Below are 16,954 nucleotides of genomic sequence, written 5' to 3' on the forward strand. Positions count from 1 at the left end.
ACGTAATAAAAACAAGATTTTCATTTACGTTTTCTAATTGTGACATACCTTTTAGTATAATTTTCAAGAAATATTTTTAAAAACTATTGCCCCTCTCTCCCTCATTTCCATTTTAATTCTTAAAGGAAATACCTCCCTGTTTTTAATATAGGTAGAACAGAAAGAGGCTTTCTGGCATACATTCCGCACAATCGACCTGCCACATTATTGATACTATCCATTCCTTCTGTAAATCTTATTAACAATGCCCACAGTATGCTGAGAACTCTCCAGTAAACCAAAATGTTTACTACCCATCACGAGTAACGTAGGAATCTGTAAGAATAACGTAACTTACGGTTTATGAAAGTCCACACAAATGCTATCCAACCAACTGTCCAGTTGTTGGATGGAAAATCCATAAAACTATGGACTTAAATTTAGGGTTCATTAATATATAAAAACAAATGTCAAGACAGACATAAAATCCCTTTCATCATTATTTTGTTCTCCTATAGATTCAGGAAATGACAATCAATAACAGAGTAACTACTTTTACTTTTCTATTTTGGCCAATGAAAGACTTTGCAAAGCACCTTATTTCTCCATGCCTTAGTTTCCATATCTACAAAATAAGAGGGTTGGTTAAACTTTTGGCCTCTATGAAAGAATGAAACAGAGAGCAAGCAGCTGTTAAAAATTAACCTGTATCTAAATCGTGACCCTAGTCGAATAAATCCTGATCGATGAGAACTCTTTTGGACGGGGCGTCGGAGACGGAAGAAAGCATGATGCTCCACAGCACATTTCCATAAGTGTTTGCATGCCTTTGGGTGATCCAATCTAAAGACAAATGTATGCTCCTGCTCTTTGCCCTAAAAAAGTAAAACATGTAAGGAGAATAATTATTAGGTCAAATAGTCCCAAACCCTATTAATGAACTACAAACACAACTACAATAATACCAAGATCAAATAATATAGCATTCAATTTGCTCTCTAAAATTCAGGCACTTTTTACAGGTACATCCATAAAAATGCAGACTTGGAATCAAGCTGTCCATTTTCTCAGTCAATATAAAATTATTCCTAAGAGTTTTTCTATTATTTACGTGTTCTCATTTCTCAGAGACATAAAATGAGGCTTCATCTGCCATTCTTCAGGATGACTACATAATTATAATTTAAAGGATCATATAAGATCTGGCCATATATACCATCAATCTTAAAATGTTAATACTCTTTGTCAGAGTAACCACACTCTCAGAAACCTAATTTTTTTTAACAGATACCATGTTTATTAGGCACTTATTTAAGGATTTCACAAGAATTACTCCAAAGAGTAGATGCTGTCACTAGCCTTGTTTCACAGATAAGGAGACTAAGGCTCAAAGAGATTAAGCAATTTGCCCAAAGTCACAAAGCTAGTAAAAGGGGAGAAAACTCAGAATTTGAACCCAGCCAGTCTGGCTCTAGAGCCTATACTTATAACAAGTAAGATATACCATCTCTCTAGGGAAAATAATTCAAAACAGCAACCTTTATACACCAAGATTTTCTTCATAGTTTTATTTTTAATAGTATAAACTGGTACAAAACACTGAATATCCAAAAAAGAGAAATGGTGAAGTTTAAATAATGGTGTATTTAAAAACTATACAAAGGTAAGTGAATAAGAGTTGAATGAATGAATGAGCTATTGTTTATTTCTATTACAAGAAACTATACATAGGTTAAAATGGGTGAACAACATCTATATGGCTACATGTGTTTAGGCAAAACAAGCAACCTGCAAAAAGAAAAAATACACAATATATGTATATATATATATACAATTTATATAAAAATGTTACACAACTCAATTATGTGTTATGAATGTTTATATTTGGAAAAAGTTATCTCCAAGAATGGTGGCCAGCTAAATGGAGCAGAAATGGGGTAGTTGGGGGATTGGCGTTATACATCCACATACGTATAATTTTATGTATGTATGTATTTATGTATTTCTAAAAGACATCTCAAGTAACAATGCCAAACAGGTGAAATCTAGATCATGAGTAAAACACGTCTGTCTTACAATTACTTTGTACTTTCAGAAGTTTGAAATATTTTATAATTTAAATTATTTTGTAATTAGAATATTTTTACCTCTTTATGTAGTTTCTTCATGCCCTTGGTATAAGCAAAGGTGCTTAAATATGACACAAAATGTAAAGATCCAACAGAACAAAATTATAAACTGTTCTACATTAAAATTGAAAATTTATCTTAATTCAAAAGAATCAAAGGGAAGTCAAGGAGCTGAAGATAATTACAACAAATACATATGACAAACAACTGATATCCAGAATATATAAAGAACTTCTTCAATGACAAAATGCAGACTACCTAACTGAAAAATGAGCAAAAGACCTGAACAGACACTTCTTAAAAATGAATATTCATCCAGCCAATAAAAACATAAATAGGTGTGAAACTGGAGTAGTAATCAGGGGAATGCAAAGTAAAACTATAATATGATTTCATCTATCAATGGCTAAAATGAAAAAGAAAACATCTAACATTAGCCAAAAAAGAACAAACAGAACTCTTGTACACTGCTGGCGGCAGCGTAAACTTGCCCAGACACTGAAAAATAGTTTTGCAGAACCTACTGGTTACAACAGCACTGTTCTTAATAGCCAGAAACTGAAAACTCAAAAGTCCATCAATAATGGAATGCATAAATAATTCTCATCTACTCATAAAATGGGAAACTATGTAACAGTAAGAATGAGCCAACTACAACTACTCACCACAACATGGGTGAAGTTCACAAATACTATGTTGAACTAAAGAAGCCAGACATGAAACACTACATGCTGTCAAGTTCCATTTATATAGAGTTCAAGATCAAGTTCAAAAGCAAGTTTTCTGGTTCCATCAAGAGATTTCTTTTAAGTTTGTTCCATTATTGTCTCTAAAATTCTCTTGCAAGGTGTGGAATTAGCAATTGTTTGCATACATCTCAGTAGTGAAACTTAACATTTTAAAAACTTATCACTGTTTAATCTACTTTTGAGAATCTTCCTTCTTGGTTTCTGCTAAGAGTACTTCTCACTTAATTGTACATAAAACCCTGGGGAACTTTTGAAAGGCTCTTTTCCAATTCAGTGGACTGCGGTAGGAGTAGGCAATGCCAAGTACTTGGAGGAACAAAGAAGGTACAGCTTTCCAAGAAACTATGGAATTGAGGTCATTCCTCTAACATCGTATATTTATTTTACTAATGACAAATTTACATCACACAGCTCTATCTGAATACCTTTCCTGCATTCTGAATAATCTTTCATTTCACTGCTGAATCGCAGTACTATCTTTTTGAAGCCACTGTAAATAGCAAACTTAACACATGTAGTGCTAACAATACCTGTAACTCAACCACGTTGCCGTGACAAGTTCACACATGTGCAAGCAATCACTACATTACAACTACCAACAAGTCAACAACAATTTTAAGACACCATCTATTGTAAGCTGTATCCCAATTTTTCCAGAGATGACAAAAAGCAAAAATGTGTCTTAAAATTGTTGAAATACATAGTACTGGTGACTTGTATAGAAGGAAACTGGGTGGCTGGGCTAGAAAAAACAACTTTTCTTATGTTTTCAATTGTTAAATGTTTTAAATAAAACATATTAGGTTATTAAAACTTATGCAAAAATGCTAATTCAATTGCGTTATTCTTAAAGCTTTTTTTTTCTTTATTACAGGAGTTGTGGGTTTATAGAACAATCAAACATAAAATACAGGATTCCCATACATCACCCACCAACTACAAATTGCATGGTGTGGAACATTTGTTACAATTGATCATAACATTTTTTCTTCTTTTTTTATAGCCATGCTACAAATTACTTAGCTAACACAAGATAACTACAATAATCATAAATCTGCTGTAGTCAGTGGCCACAATCCCCCCTTATCTCTGTTTACTCCTCAACCTCCAGGGATCCAGGACAAGGACGAGGTCATCTCTGGTTGCCCCAAGCTGAGGACAGATGCCCCCATCATCGGGCAGAAGAATGAAATTATCCTGCCCCGCCTCTCCCCACTTCCCCTATATCCCCCAGTGAAGGTACTCCTTGCCCTCGGGATAGGGCTGACCCATCCTCATCTTTCTGTCAGTTGTCCAAGGCAGGCCAGAGTGGGAGTGGACCACTCACCCATGGGGCCTCAGGGCCCAACTGGTGTAGGCATAACCTAGAGCCTTCAAGTCTCAGAGACACAAACCCATGGAGCAAATTGAAAACTACAGGTTCAAGCAAAAGCAGCAGAAGAATCAGGACCGTGGTACCTATAAGGGAATATAACCATGTCATATTGGAGAAATAGCTTTTCATACATTCCCAGAGAGAGCCTGCCAAGGGAGTGCTGACCTCATGTAGCCATTGGACTTGCCCATGCCATCTGGTCGTCCAAGGCCAGGGCAGTCTGCAAAATCTGGCTGAGACCTGCCTGAGAGTACCTCCAGAATGACCTCCCGACTCCATCTGAAATCTTTTCACTCTATTTTATTTACTTTTTCCTCCTTTTGATCCAGGTCTTTCTCCAAATGCATTGCTAATTAACTCTTGGTAATACTAGCTGGGTGCCAGAGAGGCTCATCCCTGGGGATCATGTCCCACATAGATGAGAAGTTAAGTTTATTTGCAGAGTTTGCTTAAGCTCTTTTTTAAAGTATCTTTTTTAGTGTGTAAGTGTCACACAGGAGACACTTTTACACACTAAAACTGCGGTAGGTCTTTTTTCCAGTCTAAGTTGAGGAAGAAAGGTCAAATTTCAAAATACCAAAAACACTCTTTGATTTGTGCTATACATTTATAAGCTCCTTGAGGGCAACGATCATAGAGCTTATGATCTTTCCACCTCTAACCTGCAGTGAGCAAAGCAATGCATGATAATGTGACAAGAAAGAAAAAGCCTAAAACCATTCATACTTTCACCAAAAGAGAAAGACAATTCCATAAATTCTTAAAACACAAGAAAATTAGAAATCATAAATGGCACCTACCAGATCAATACATTTATTATCTCCCATTCCCGCCCTTTATTTTATAAGGAATATATGTTTAAGAAAACAAGGAAAAATAAAAAAATCAACTTCAAAGCTGATACTGAAATCTATAAACTTTCCTCTATGCAAATATCTAAACATTATCATATAAAAACAAACAAAAAAACATTACTATACCAAACATCCACTAACTCTATCATGAAGTTCTTCCCATATAACTATTTTTCTTCACGGCACAGGACTTCAGGGTATGACTGTGCCACAGTACTCTAAATATTGCTGTGAACTACCTTACCAACCCTGTCTACTGCCACTGACCACATTACTGATATGGCTTACTGACTTCTTGGACTCTCCTCTACACTAAGATTTCTTTGATAATACGGAAGATTTCTACATCCAGTATTGGAAAAGCTTAGCACAGTACCAGACACATAAGGACTCAGGATCTCTATTGAATCCATGAACTTGGGGTCAAAACAGAATACCAAGAGCCACAGATTGCAAAGAAAACTCTATAGCATTGCTAAGTATTAAAAAGAAGCAATCTGACACAAACAAAGCTTGTGATACATTCCATTATTTCTTTTATTTTAGTAATATTAACCAAAAGCTGCTGAACTTTCAGACAGGTTATATATGAAATTAAAGACCAACAGAGATATACTTAACAGGGAAAACCGACCCAAAATCAAAAATTTGAAAAAAAATTATACTATATAATTTTTACTTAAAGAAATTTCTACAGTCTTATTCTTTTCCCTAATCATTATGATGCTTAATTAGGACCACATAAATCAACAAAAACAGCCCTAACAAATCATCTGAGAGCTAACATTCTGATCCAGGGTAAAAGTTAACTGATCTCAGCTTTTTATTTATTAATATTTATCTTGGAATTTACACTGACACTTTCTTACAGTACTTTTCTGGGTCCAACAGAAAAGAACATGAACAGAAAATGCCCACCAAGAAGAAATTCAAGAATAAACAAGCATGACCGAACAGTATAACTACTATAAAAGAAAATAAAATTTAAAACAGTAAGATTCCATTATCATACTAATAAGCACATGAAAAGATGTTCAACATCATTAGACATTATGGAAAGGCAAATCAAAACTATAATGACATACTACTTCACAGATACTTTAACTACTACTAGAAAAATGGAAAATAAGTCTTGGTGAGGATGCTGAGAAATAGGAACTCTTATACATTGTTATGGGAATAAAAAATGGTGCAGCTGCCGTGGAAAACAGTTCCTCAGAAAGGTAAACATAGAATTATCATAAAACCCAGCAATTCCACTCGTAAGTATATACTCATATAACAAGTGACAATAGGGATTTGAAGAGATATTTGTACACCAGTATAACTATCAGCATTATTCACAGTACCCAAATGTTGGAAACAACCCAAGTGTCCATCAACAGATGGACAGATAAACAAAATGTGGTATATTCATACAATGGAATATTTTAAAATGAATGAAGTTCTGATAAATGCTACAAAATGGATGAAACTTGAAGACATCATGTTAAGTGAAATAAGCCAGAAACAAAAGGGCAAATACTGTATGATTCCATTTATAAGAAACACCTAGAATATGCAAATTACAAAAGTAGACCACAGGTTACCAAGGATGAGGAAATATGGGCAGAGTTATTAGTTAATGCCTATTGGGTGCAAGTTTCTGCTTGGAGTGATGAAAAGTTTTGGTAATTGGTGGTGGCAGTGATGATAGCACAATATTATGAATGTGACTGCTATCACTGAATTGTACACAAAAGAGTAGTACAAATGGGAAATTTTGTGTTGTGTATATGCTAACACAATAAAATTTTAAAACAGATTCCATCATTATGAGCAAAATTTTTTTTTGTTTGATTGTTTTAAATAATAAAATCCAACACTGGCAAAATTTCATTCACACTCACTTACCTTTGCATATGATAAAACTGGAAGAGAGAAACATAGGAAACATTTAAAAATTGGAGTGGTACAACTGTGAAACGTCTAGGAAAGGAAAATTGAGGAACTAGTTTTTGTCTAACATTTCATTATAAAAATATTTCAACATAAAGAAAAACTGACATGCCACCTAGATTCAGCAATTGTTAACATTTTCCAATGTGCTTTATCTATATCTATCTGTATGTATATGTTATTTTTTTTTATTAATTTCCTCACAATAAATTTCACTTTGGGTGAACAATTCTGTGACTTTCGACAAATGCACAGAGTCATGTAACCACCACCAAAAACAAGATACAAAACAGTTCCTTCACTCCAGAAAGTTCCCTCATGCTGGCCCTCTATAGTCAAGCCCCCTCCCTACCCTAATCCCAAGCAATCACTGATCTATTCTCCTGTGATTCCGTCTTTCCCTGAATGTCATAAATGAAAATCGTATGTAATGTTGGCTTCTTTCACTTAGCATAATGCATTTGAGATGCATCAATGTTGTGTGTATCAATTAGGAACTCAATTTGAAATGAAAAAAAGTTAATTCTTAAGTTTAGAAGGCTTCTTTAAGGAATATTAGATTTCTTGATCAATCTTCCTCATCAGGTTCAAGGGATAAATTAGAAGTCATTTAAACTTATATATATCTCAGATATATTATCAATGAAGAAACAAGAAGTAATATTATTTTTAATCTTAAGTGCAAAAACCTGCATTTTTAGGACAATGTAATCTGAGGCAGGAAATTATTTAATTAAATTATAAATTGTACTAAGTCTCTGTTCTATGATTCTATGAAACAGTGAAGTACATTCCCTCTTTTAGAGACGCAAGTTATCATATAGTATAGTCACTATTAAATAAGTCATATAATTCCTACCTGATCATCATCTTCTACAACCACCAGGGTTAATTTATTCTTCTTAAAATCCAATCTGGTTATCTTGGGCCTATAATAATATGGGAATGACAGCCAAATTACAAATAAATGTACTCTAAATTGAAAAACATTTTTTTTTTTTTTAGATTTTACTTCAAGCACATTTAATTATCTAACTTCAGAACTGAAAATTGACAAGAGAGTAAAAGTAATCTGCTTTGCTTATTAAAAGAGGCTTCAATATAAAAAATAATTGGGATAACAGAAAAAAATACATAGTTCAAAAGCAATACCTCTGGCAAAATTGGTGATACACATATGTCAGATATTCAAAATGTTAAGGGATAAGAAAAAATGAAGAAATCCATATATATTTCAGAGGCCCCAACTATGGTATAAAGTATTCTCCAGGCCTAGGTAAAACTGTTTCAGTGTTAAAGAAACAACATAGGGACTAGATACAGGAAAGACCACAGAGCTTTAAAAAAAGCATAAAGGGAAAACCAGTTACTGATTAGGGTCTACAAGTCTATTTTCTACAGCAATTTTGGTTCAAGGAAATACATCTTCAATTTTTAAAAGTTAAAAAAAAAAACAAAACTCACTTTATGTCTAATTTTCTTCTACTGAAATCCTAAACCACCTACCACATTTGAACTCTGTACTTCTGTGAACTGTGCATGTCAAAACAATGTGACTCTCACTCCCACTAATTTTCAAATACAACATATAAAGTATAACTACAAAATATAACTTGTTTACAAGAGCTGTACTAAAATAAGTAAATAAACAAACAAATATATTAACAGAAGGAGGAGGTGGGGAAGAGCTAGTATTTGTGTAGCAAATACATAATGCCTACTGAGTGCCAGGTGCCCCTCAAAGCACTTTACATGTACCAACTCAATCCTCACAACACCCTTACGAGGTGGCACAAAGGATGCTTTTCTTTGTCGCTTTCTTCCTAAGGGCATTCTCAGCCGTGAAGCAAGTTCCATCTGCCCACAGGGCAATCTGGTAGTGCCAGGGACTTAATATTCCAAGTGTGGGGAGATAAATAGCCCAGCTTCCTCACACATCAAGGGACAATTGTAAAGGTGTCCACTCAAGCCTTCTAGGGGCACTGGATGCAAAACTAAAACTAAATACTGTCTTCAAATTTTTGAGGGCAATAATTTTTCAACCTAAAATTCCATTCTCAGTCCAACTATCAAGTAAGCTTAAGAGAAGAATAACACCATTTTAATGTATCCAAAGATCCTAACAATTTACCACCTAATCCCTTTTCTTAGGCAGTTACTTGAGGACACATACCAGAAACACAAAAGCAAAGAAAGACGAAAACATGGGAAGAAGACACAAGATGCTAGTTGAGAAGGTAGAAAGGGAAATCCCAAGCTCAAAGCTGAACCACAGCCTGGAGGGCACAGTTCAAATTGGAACACAACTATTTAATACAACCCTTCTCCTTAAGGAGAAGACAAAGGTAGGCAATTTTCTCAAAGGGATGTGTGGGGTATGTGGGATGGGAAGCAGCCAAGAACTCTAGGGAAAACAAAAAGTTATACAAGAAGTGAAATGTAATCCCAACACACTCCCAATCTTTGTACCAATTCTGACATAGATAATAATAACAACACTATTTCCTGATTTTTACCTTTTAGAACCAACCAAAACCTGAAGGACCTAATTATGGTTAAAAAATGCAAGTAAAATTTATCCTTGATAAAAAAAAAAAGTGAAAATATAATTTAAAAATATGGATGACAGAAGTCAGGACATAGAGGAGCAACAGCTTAAAGGAAAGACACTAATATTTTCCTCTTACACAATAAGGAGAAAGAGATTGTCTGTGGAACAAAGTGTAAGTACATTCCTAAAGGTAAAAACTATCCCGGAGAAAAACTAAAAATAGTGACATAACCACACACAGAAAATGAGAGCCAGGAGAACATTTACTATACATACAAATGTGTGTGTGTGTGTGTGTGTGTGTGTGTGTGTGTGTGTATGAACATGTACTGGGGCATACCTTGAAACCATTAGAAGATAAAGGTAGCAGAGTTTTAAAAGCTGCCTGTGAGGAATGGGAATAAAGATGGGTAGGAGTATATAGGAAGGAGACAGTTGCTTTTTGTTTATAAGCTTTTCAGAAATATTTGATCTCTAAACTCCATTTTATGTACTATCAGATACAAATGTTTTTACTCATTAAAAAAAAAAAAAAGAAACCCAGTAAGCATATTTGGCATTAACTTTGCTTACCAAAAAAATAAGCCAATTTTGGTCTCTCCTTCAAAAACAAGGACTCCCGTTGGAGTTAGTCCCAAGCTATAGTCATTTCCGTCTCTACCCTAATTTGGGGAGAGCAAAATTTGTTAGCTTTAGTTGCATAAAACAGACTTCACATTTTTATACAACTGTTTAATTTTATTTTCACACAGAATAATATTAATTATAAACAGGCTAATATTATTATGCAAGATATTTTCAGGAATTACAGCACCCAAAATAACTTTCTCAGGAAAATACATGCATACATTTTTAGTTTTAGTCACTGAAATACTACAGTTTTAAGGTACACCTTCACTGAGAGTGGGTAGTTATACTACAAAGAAAGATCTTTTCAAATCCTTATATTCTATTTACCACTTAAATCACAAATTTTGAAAAGACTGCCTTTCTGGGAAAATGTAGCTAATTAAACTAGAAATAATTAAATCACTATAGCAAGCTGTTCTGTAGCTTAACAAAGCCCTCTCAAGCTATAAATTTCAACTTTTCTTCCTAAGCTATTTTAACAGTGACAACTCTAATCTTAGGTGATAAAAAGTAATTAATATGAAGTGGAAAGATTAAAAACAAAACACGTTTTTCACAGCTGAAAAAAACACAGTTTAAGAGCCCTGGAATACCTTTCTTTGGGATTCTAGTCATTCAGTATTCTACAAAAGAATCCAACCTTTTCAACCACATACCCAAAGTAGCCACTGCTAGCCTATGTAAACTGCATGCTCTCTTCCACACTGAAAAATTCCATAGGCACTTGAGTCTCGAAGGAACAAATAAATCAAAAGCATCACAACACAGTGCCTACCTTGACCACATGCATATCAACCCCATACATTTCTAGCCATTTGGCTTTATTCAGATAATTGGTTTCAGCTTGTGCTGGTGTCTGGCCTCTAAAATTTAAAAACAACAATAATTTTTAATATGATGATAGATATAAAATTAATTCTATACCAAGGATTGGAGGGGGAAAAAAAAAATGAAGTGACTACTATGGTGATATTAAAGAAAGTGTGATCAAATGCTAAGTACCTGTATTCCTTCCATTTCTCAAAAATAGCCAGCTCCATCTCTTCAGTCTGAGTGGGCACGAACCTGAACTCAGACACAAGTTCAGGAGTATGCTCAGCAAGATCATAGTCACCAAGCTCAGCTACAACGGAAGTTTCACATTATACTTTGTTAGTACTGACAGGTTTGTTTAATGCTAAATCCTTCTTCAAAACACATTATTACTAAAAACTAAAAAGATTTAAAAGATCCTTCTTAAACTATCATGAATTAATAACACCCAGATCATTCCCAAAAATAAATCTAGCTTAGGTATCAGTGTACACACAAATCACATATTTGTTGTTGGTGGTATATTTTTAATTAAATGTCTTTTTCTTACTTTGTTAAAACCTTAAATAGTGCTTAGCATTTGAAAAGTTCTCTGTAGACTTCCATGGAGAAAAGAACCTTGGGATCTTCTAACGAATAAATGAAGAATTTTCCCAAATTTAAGCATATTTCATTAGGATTAGTAATTTTAAATTCCAGGAGAACAGGGACTATATCTGACAAAGGTATATGGTGTCATATTCTATGCCTACTGGTTAGATGCTTCATATAGCAGCCAGTTAATTATTTTTTAAGGATTGTGAAAAACATGAACTAGAAAGTGTGAGAAAATGTTAATAAGAAAAATAACTCTGATCTAGGTAAAATATAAGTCATACATGAGAAACAAGGAGATTTCATGAAGACTGGAGTAATACTTTACCTAACTGATTCGTAAAAATTCACAGGATTTGGTAACTATTATACTTAGGTCAAAGAGATGCATACAATATAACATGAAGTTTGGAGGAATCATAAAAATGGTGGTACCCCGATGAAAGAAAAAGTAAGAAAGAGTTTGTGCTTGGGAGGAAACATGATAGAAGGGTTAAGAGAGCACAGAAAAGAGTCACATGTATGAATCAAACAGTAAGTATTTATTGAGCACTACTGTGTGTTAAACTGTTTTGGTTAAAATAAAAATATGTAAATACCCTGCTTTCAAGAAGCATATACTTTGGATGGTATGAAACTTACTCAATGAGGCACAGACAGAATATATAAAGCCATAAATAGCATAATACAGATATTGAAAATGGTAGTTTTTCAGTAGAACTGAGAGTTTTTAAAATTAACAACCTCATACAGTAAGAGAATGAAATGTAAAAAGTGCGTGTTCATCGTAGGATTGAGAACATCTTCTTGACCAAAAAGGGGATGTGAAATGAAACGAAATAAAGTTTCACTGGCTGAGAGATTTCAAATGGGGTCGAAAGGTCACTCTGGTGGACACTGTTACACACTATATAGACAACCCTTTTTAGGTTTTAATGTGTTGAATAGCTAGAAGGAAATACCTGAAACTATCAAACTCTAACCCAGTAGCCTTGACTCTTGAAGACAACTGTATAACAATGTATCTTACAAGGGGTGACCGTGTGATTGTGAAAACCTTGTGGATCGCACTCCCTTAGCCAGTGGATGGATGGATGAGTAGCAAAATGGAGACAAAAAAGAAACGAAAAACAGGGTGGGATGGGGGGATGATTTGGGTGTTCTTTTTTACTTATATTTTTTATTCTGATTCTTCCTGGTGTAAGAAAAATGTTCAAAAATAGATTGGGGTGATGAATGCACAACTATATGATGGTACTATGAAAAGTTGATTGTACACCATGGATGACTGTATGGTATGCAAATATATTTCAATAAAACGGAATTTAATTTTAAAAAAGGGCATGTTCCGGAAAATGTGTGCAATCACATACTTCTGATCATTATAACGCTACAGGTATATCATTTCCAAGCTACTATCTGACATTCTGCAGAGGAAAACACAGGTTTAATTTGGATAAATAGTAGGATAGAAGATGGAGGCAAGTAGACAACAATTTAACTGGTGGCAAATTTTTTGAAGTACAGAAATTTCCTCCAGTCACTAAGCACTATATCAACAGGAAAACATGCTTTTTTAAATAGTAGAAACACAAAATAAGCAAAAAATATTAGGCTACCATAAAATCTAAAATGATAGTTTTATTATCAATATAATGGCAAATCAATACCACTAATCTTAGAGAATTTAAGGGTAAATTTGGAATCACACACACAAAAAACTCTGAAATATTAACTTCTAGGTAATCATTAAACATTACTTTTTTTCTACTATATATATGGGTATTCCAGTCAGAATATTTTTCATTTTGCAAAGAACTGAAATTATATAGTTTTCCTTTATAATGTCAATTTTTTAAAGAATACCTAGGTTTAACAGTATTTGACCAATTTAACAAGGTACATGTTCATTAATTTTATTTATTGGAAAACATATTTTTTTATTCTTGAAATAAACATCAGGAACTCTTAAATATGCTCTAAGTATTTCTTTCCTGGATTCATTTTCAAAAATAAGACTAAATAAAGCAAATTATTTTGCTATAACAATTTACTTTTATTATTACTGCATTCTTTTCAAGGAAAAAACATTAGCTAAAAGCCCAAGCGTAACATTTACTGAAGTATCAAATAGACTGCAATTTTTCTTAGAAAAAATCATATATAGGGAGAAGAAAAAATGAAAGGGAAGAGAAAGGAAGCAATGTAAACAAATAAAAGTAAAAGTCAGGGTTGGATATTGATATAAGTTATTTAGACAAAAATGCTGGTGTTTCTTTTCTTACACATCACTGAATCTTTTGAAATTACCTTAACTAGAATGAACACAGAAAAAGAAGTATGGTCAACATAAGAAGTATGGTCAACATAAGAAGTGCTTACCTTGCAGATTATAAGCTGCCAACTGAACTGCTGTATCAAAAGGACATTCTAATCTGATGACAAAACACAAGTTTGTAAGACAAGTCAACTTCATGGCTTTCACTTTAATATAAATGGAAATAGCAGCACACTTTATTTGTTGACCATTTCTTTTCATAATTAACTATGAACTTATTTCTCAAAATCGTTTTTCAATCACCCACACAATATGCAGTTTACCTCAACTAATACTTACTTTCCACTGAGAATATCCTGTTTTAACTGAAGAACAAATAAATACCTAAGAAAAAAAAAGGCACAAATATAACTAAACAGAACAATCTACTCTGGAAAAATAATCCTATCCTTCTAGTTTGAGAAGAAACATTCTGAATTACAGAATTTTACCCAAAAGAAAATCTGTAAAGGAAAAACAACATAAAAAAAAAAAGGGACAAACATCAGAAGGACAGCAAGTCATCCACAAGATAACAGCAAGGATCAGACGACAGAGTCCAGAACAGCAAACTTCAGAAAAAAAAACTGTAAAGCAAATTACTGAGAATGGGCTCTGTGATCTAATTTAAATTACTCTGACAACGTATCTACCTCACACATGAAGGAATACAAGCAAGAACATAACTGTGGATATCAGTTATAATCTCAAAGGCAGGGTATTCAAGAGTAAACTGTTCTCAAGAGATTCAACAACTTTTTCACTTATAGTTGGTGTGCATGGAGTTATGGGTTTGCAATATAGATCTAACGAATAAATATCAAGGAGGCAGAAAAAAATAAAAAACAGTTATATATTACCTACTTGAAGTTTACTCAAACCTATTCAACCAAATCAGGACTTAACATTGTTCATTAATCAGTGGGATTTCAAAGGATAAAGAATGTCAGGAGTAAATGTAAATGAACTCCCAGAAGCCAAAACCAGATCATTCTGAACATCGATATAAGATTGCCATGGATTGAAACATGTCAATCCTGCTTAAAATCCATAAGCTAATAATGATACTTAAAAAAAAAAAACTCACTTATCACCTTTGGAAGATGCTAGTGAACTCTTTAATTTGATAACTGATAAATCAAGGGAAAAAAACATACACTTCAAAAACACTGCCCCACAAAGAAATCCTATTGTCAGATGTCTTGTTTTCAGGGGTAAGGAATCCATTTTGTCCGCTATCCATAAACTGGGAACAATTCTAAAGACAATCTTCTAACATCTTTAGTTGCCTGACTAAAACTAACAAAACACTCTCGCACAAATATATAGAGTGGTCTTACCGGGTTAGCTCCTCGCGAAGATTATTTGGTTCTGAGGAATAAAACTTAACTCGAAGATGCAGACAATAGGGCGAACCAACTGCCATTAACAAACAAACAAACAAACCTTTAATTTTTCATTAAATAGTAAGACTGCAGTAAATTCATCGAAAATCTACTGAAGAAGTGTGGACTGAGGATAACATGTTATTGTGGCATTATTTCAGGTTCGTTTGTAGACTGAAATATGACACAAAGTCAATCAGTACATTTTAAAATGCACCATCCATTTTATAATACTATCACAATCATCTGTCCTCCCGAAAATAGATAGCTCTAGATTAATTCTAACAGTTCAAGGCTAAATGCATTAAACAAAGTCTTGAATGTGCAATCTAACAGCCCTGAAAACATGTGGAGCTGTATTTCCTGAGAGCACTAAGGAACGCCTACCTTATTAACTGCTCGTGGCAAATCCTCCCACACGCTTTCATATCCACTTCTGCTTGTTCAGTAACCTCTATATTCTCGGTGACCCCGTTAGTTTCTAGAGACAAGTGTTAACCTGTCCCACAATCTTTGACACTACAGAGGACTAGCTGGACTATGAATGGATACTGGTATTTTCTCCTGACTACTTCTAAGAATAATACTGACATTTTATGTGAACTGTTTTCATTTTATTTTCTTATTTAAAACAACAACAACAACAAAACTACAGCCTTAAAGTCTCACGGTATTTTCTACAGCAGGGCAGATAGCAAGCAGAAGCCAAACAGGAAAATTCCAACAGGACTAATTACTAAATCAAAGTTAAGCAACTCATGGGAAGTCAACCCTCTCTGTAAGCTGTCAGCCTCTTCCCTAGAACCTCAAACCGAAAGGCACTTGAATCTATATTAGCATCAAATATAAATAACTTGGGAGGGTGGGTCAATATATTAAAATGAAATAACTTTTAGAAAGGAGAGATGCTAAAAACTTAATCTAAAACATGATTTCTTATGTCTTTACTACTAGCAATCAGAGTTCTCAGAATATTCAATTTAAAATATTTTCATAAATGATTTTCAACACTTACTTTTTACTTGCTTCTTGATGCTCTTTGTACCATCCAACCAATGCTGAAAGCAAAACAAAAATGCAATAGTTAAGCAGATAACACAAGTTTTAAAATTTTATTATGACAAAAGTTATTCTTCATCATGCCTTTGTTGATAAAGACAAGGAAAGTTTATGACACATGTGAACAAGAACAAAAAAGACCGAAAACCAGATATATGGCTTCTTAAACTATTTTCTCTGCTTCCTCAGTAACAAGAATGAAACTCTAAACTTAGCACTTAGTTTTCCTCACTGTTCCCAAATAAATGACTTATTCTAAACTGTTAAAATTAGACAGAAGGAAAGCATCCTCATATTCCAATGCCTGACTCACTCTTGTAATAAAACTATAAGATTTATTAGTAAAGCATAACCAAAAATTAGGTGAAATGACGTCACCTAAATTTTCCAAAATAGACACTGCTCAGAAGTTGTATTCTTTGAAAGGGACTTCAGGGTAAAATTAGATGTTTCTCATAATCAAGGTCCTATCTATTAAATGAAGCAGTCTTTGCTCCTTTGCTTTACAAACTAAATAGGTTAGCATCGTGATAGAAGACTTCTGGTTTTCAAGAGGAACAGCCTTTTGGTTTATGTAACCT

At 33.8% G+C, this 16,954-nt stretch overlaps 1 protein-coding gene across 3 annotated transcripts in view; it reads right to left on the bottom strand.

Moving 5' to 3' along the window:
• EPB41L5 (erythrocyte membrane protein band 4.1 like 5) overlaps positions 1–16,954 on the bottom strand; it is a 167,575-nt gene that overhangs the window by 105,219 nt on the left and 45,402 nt on the right. For all 3 annotated transcript variants that reach the window (XM_037848982.1, XM_037848981.1, XM_037848983.1), the window contains exons 4-12: positions 16,330–16,372; positions 15,270–15,348; positions 14,230–14,274; positions 13,995–14,047; positions 11,208–11,328; positions 10,981–11,068; positions 10,149–10,237; positions 7,884–7,953; positions 685–854 (exon numbers count right to left, since the gene is read on the bottom strand). In XM_037848982.1, coding sequence (XP_037704910.1) covers positions 685–854; positions 7,884–7,953; positions 10,149–10,237; positions 10,981–11,068; positions 11,208–11,328; positions 13,995–14,047; positions 14,230–14,274; positions 15,270–15,348; positions 16,330–16,372 — 758 coding nt within the window. The remainder of the gene's footprint in view (positions 1–684; positions 855–7,883; positions 7,954–10,148; positions 10,238–10,980; positions 11,069–11,207; positions 11,329–13,994; positions 14,048–14,229; positions 14,275–15,269; positions 15,349–16,329; positions 16,373–16,954) is intronic.

Source organism: Choloepus didactylus, chromosome 9, assembly GCF_015220235.1.
Source record: "Choloepus didactylus isolate mChoDid1 chromosome 9, mChoDid1.pri, whole genome shotgun sequence".
NCBI classification, from domain to species: domain Eukaryota; kingdom Metazoa; phylum Chordata; class Mammalia; order Pilosa; family Megalonychidae; genus Choloepus; species Choloepus didactylus.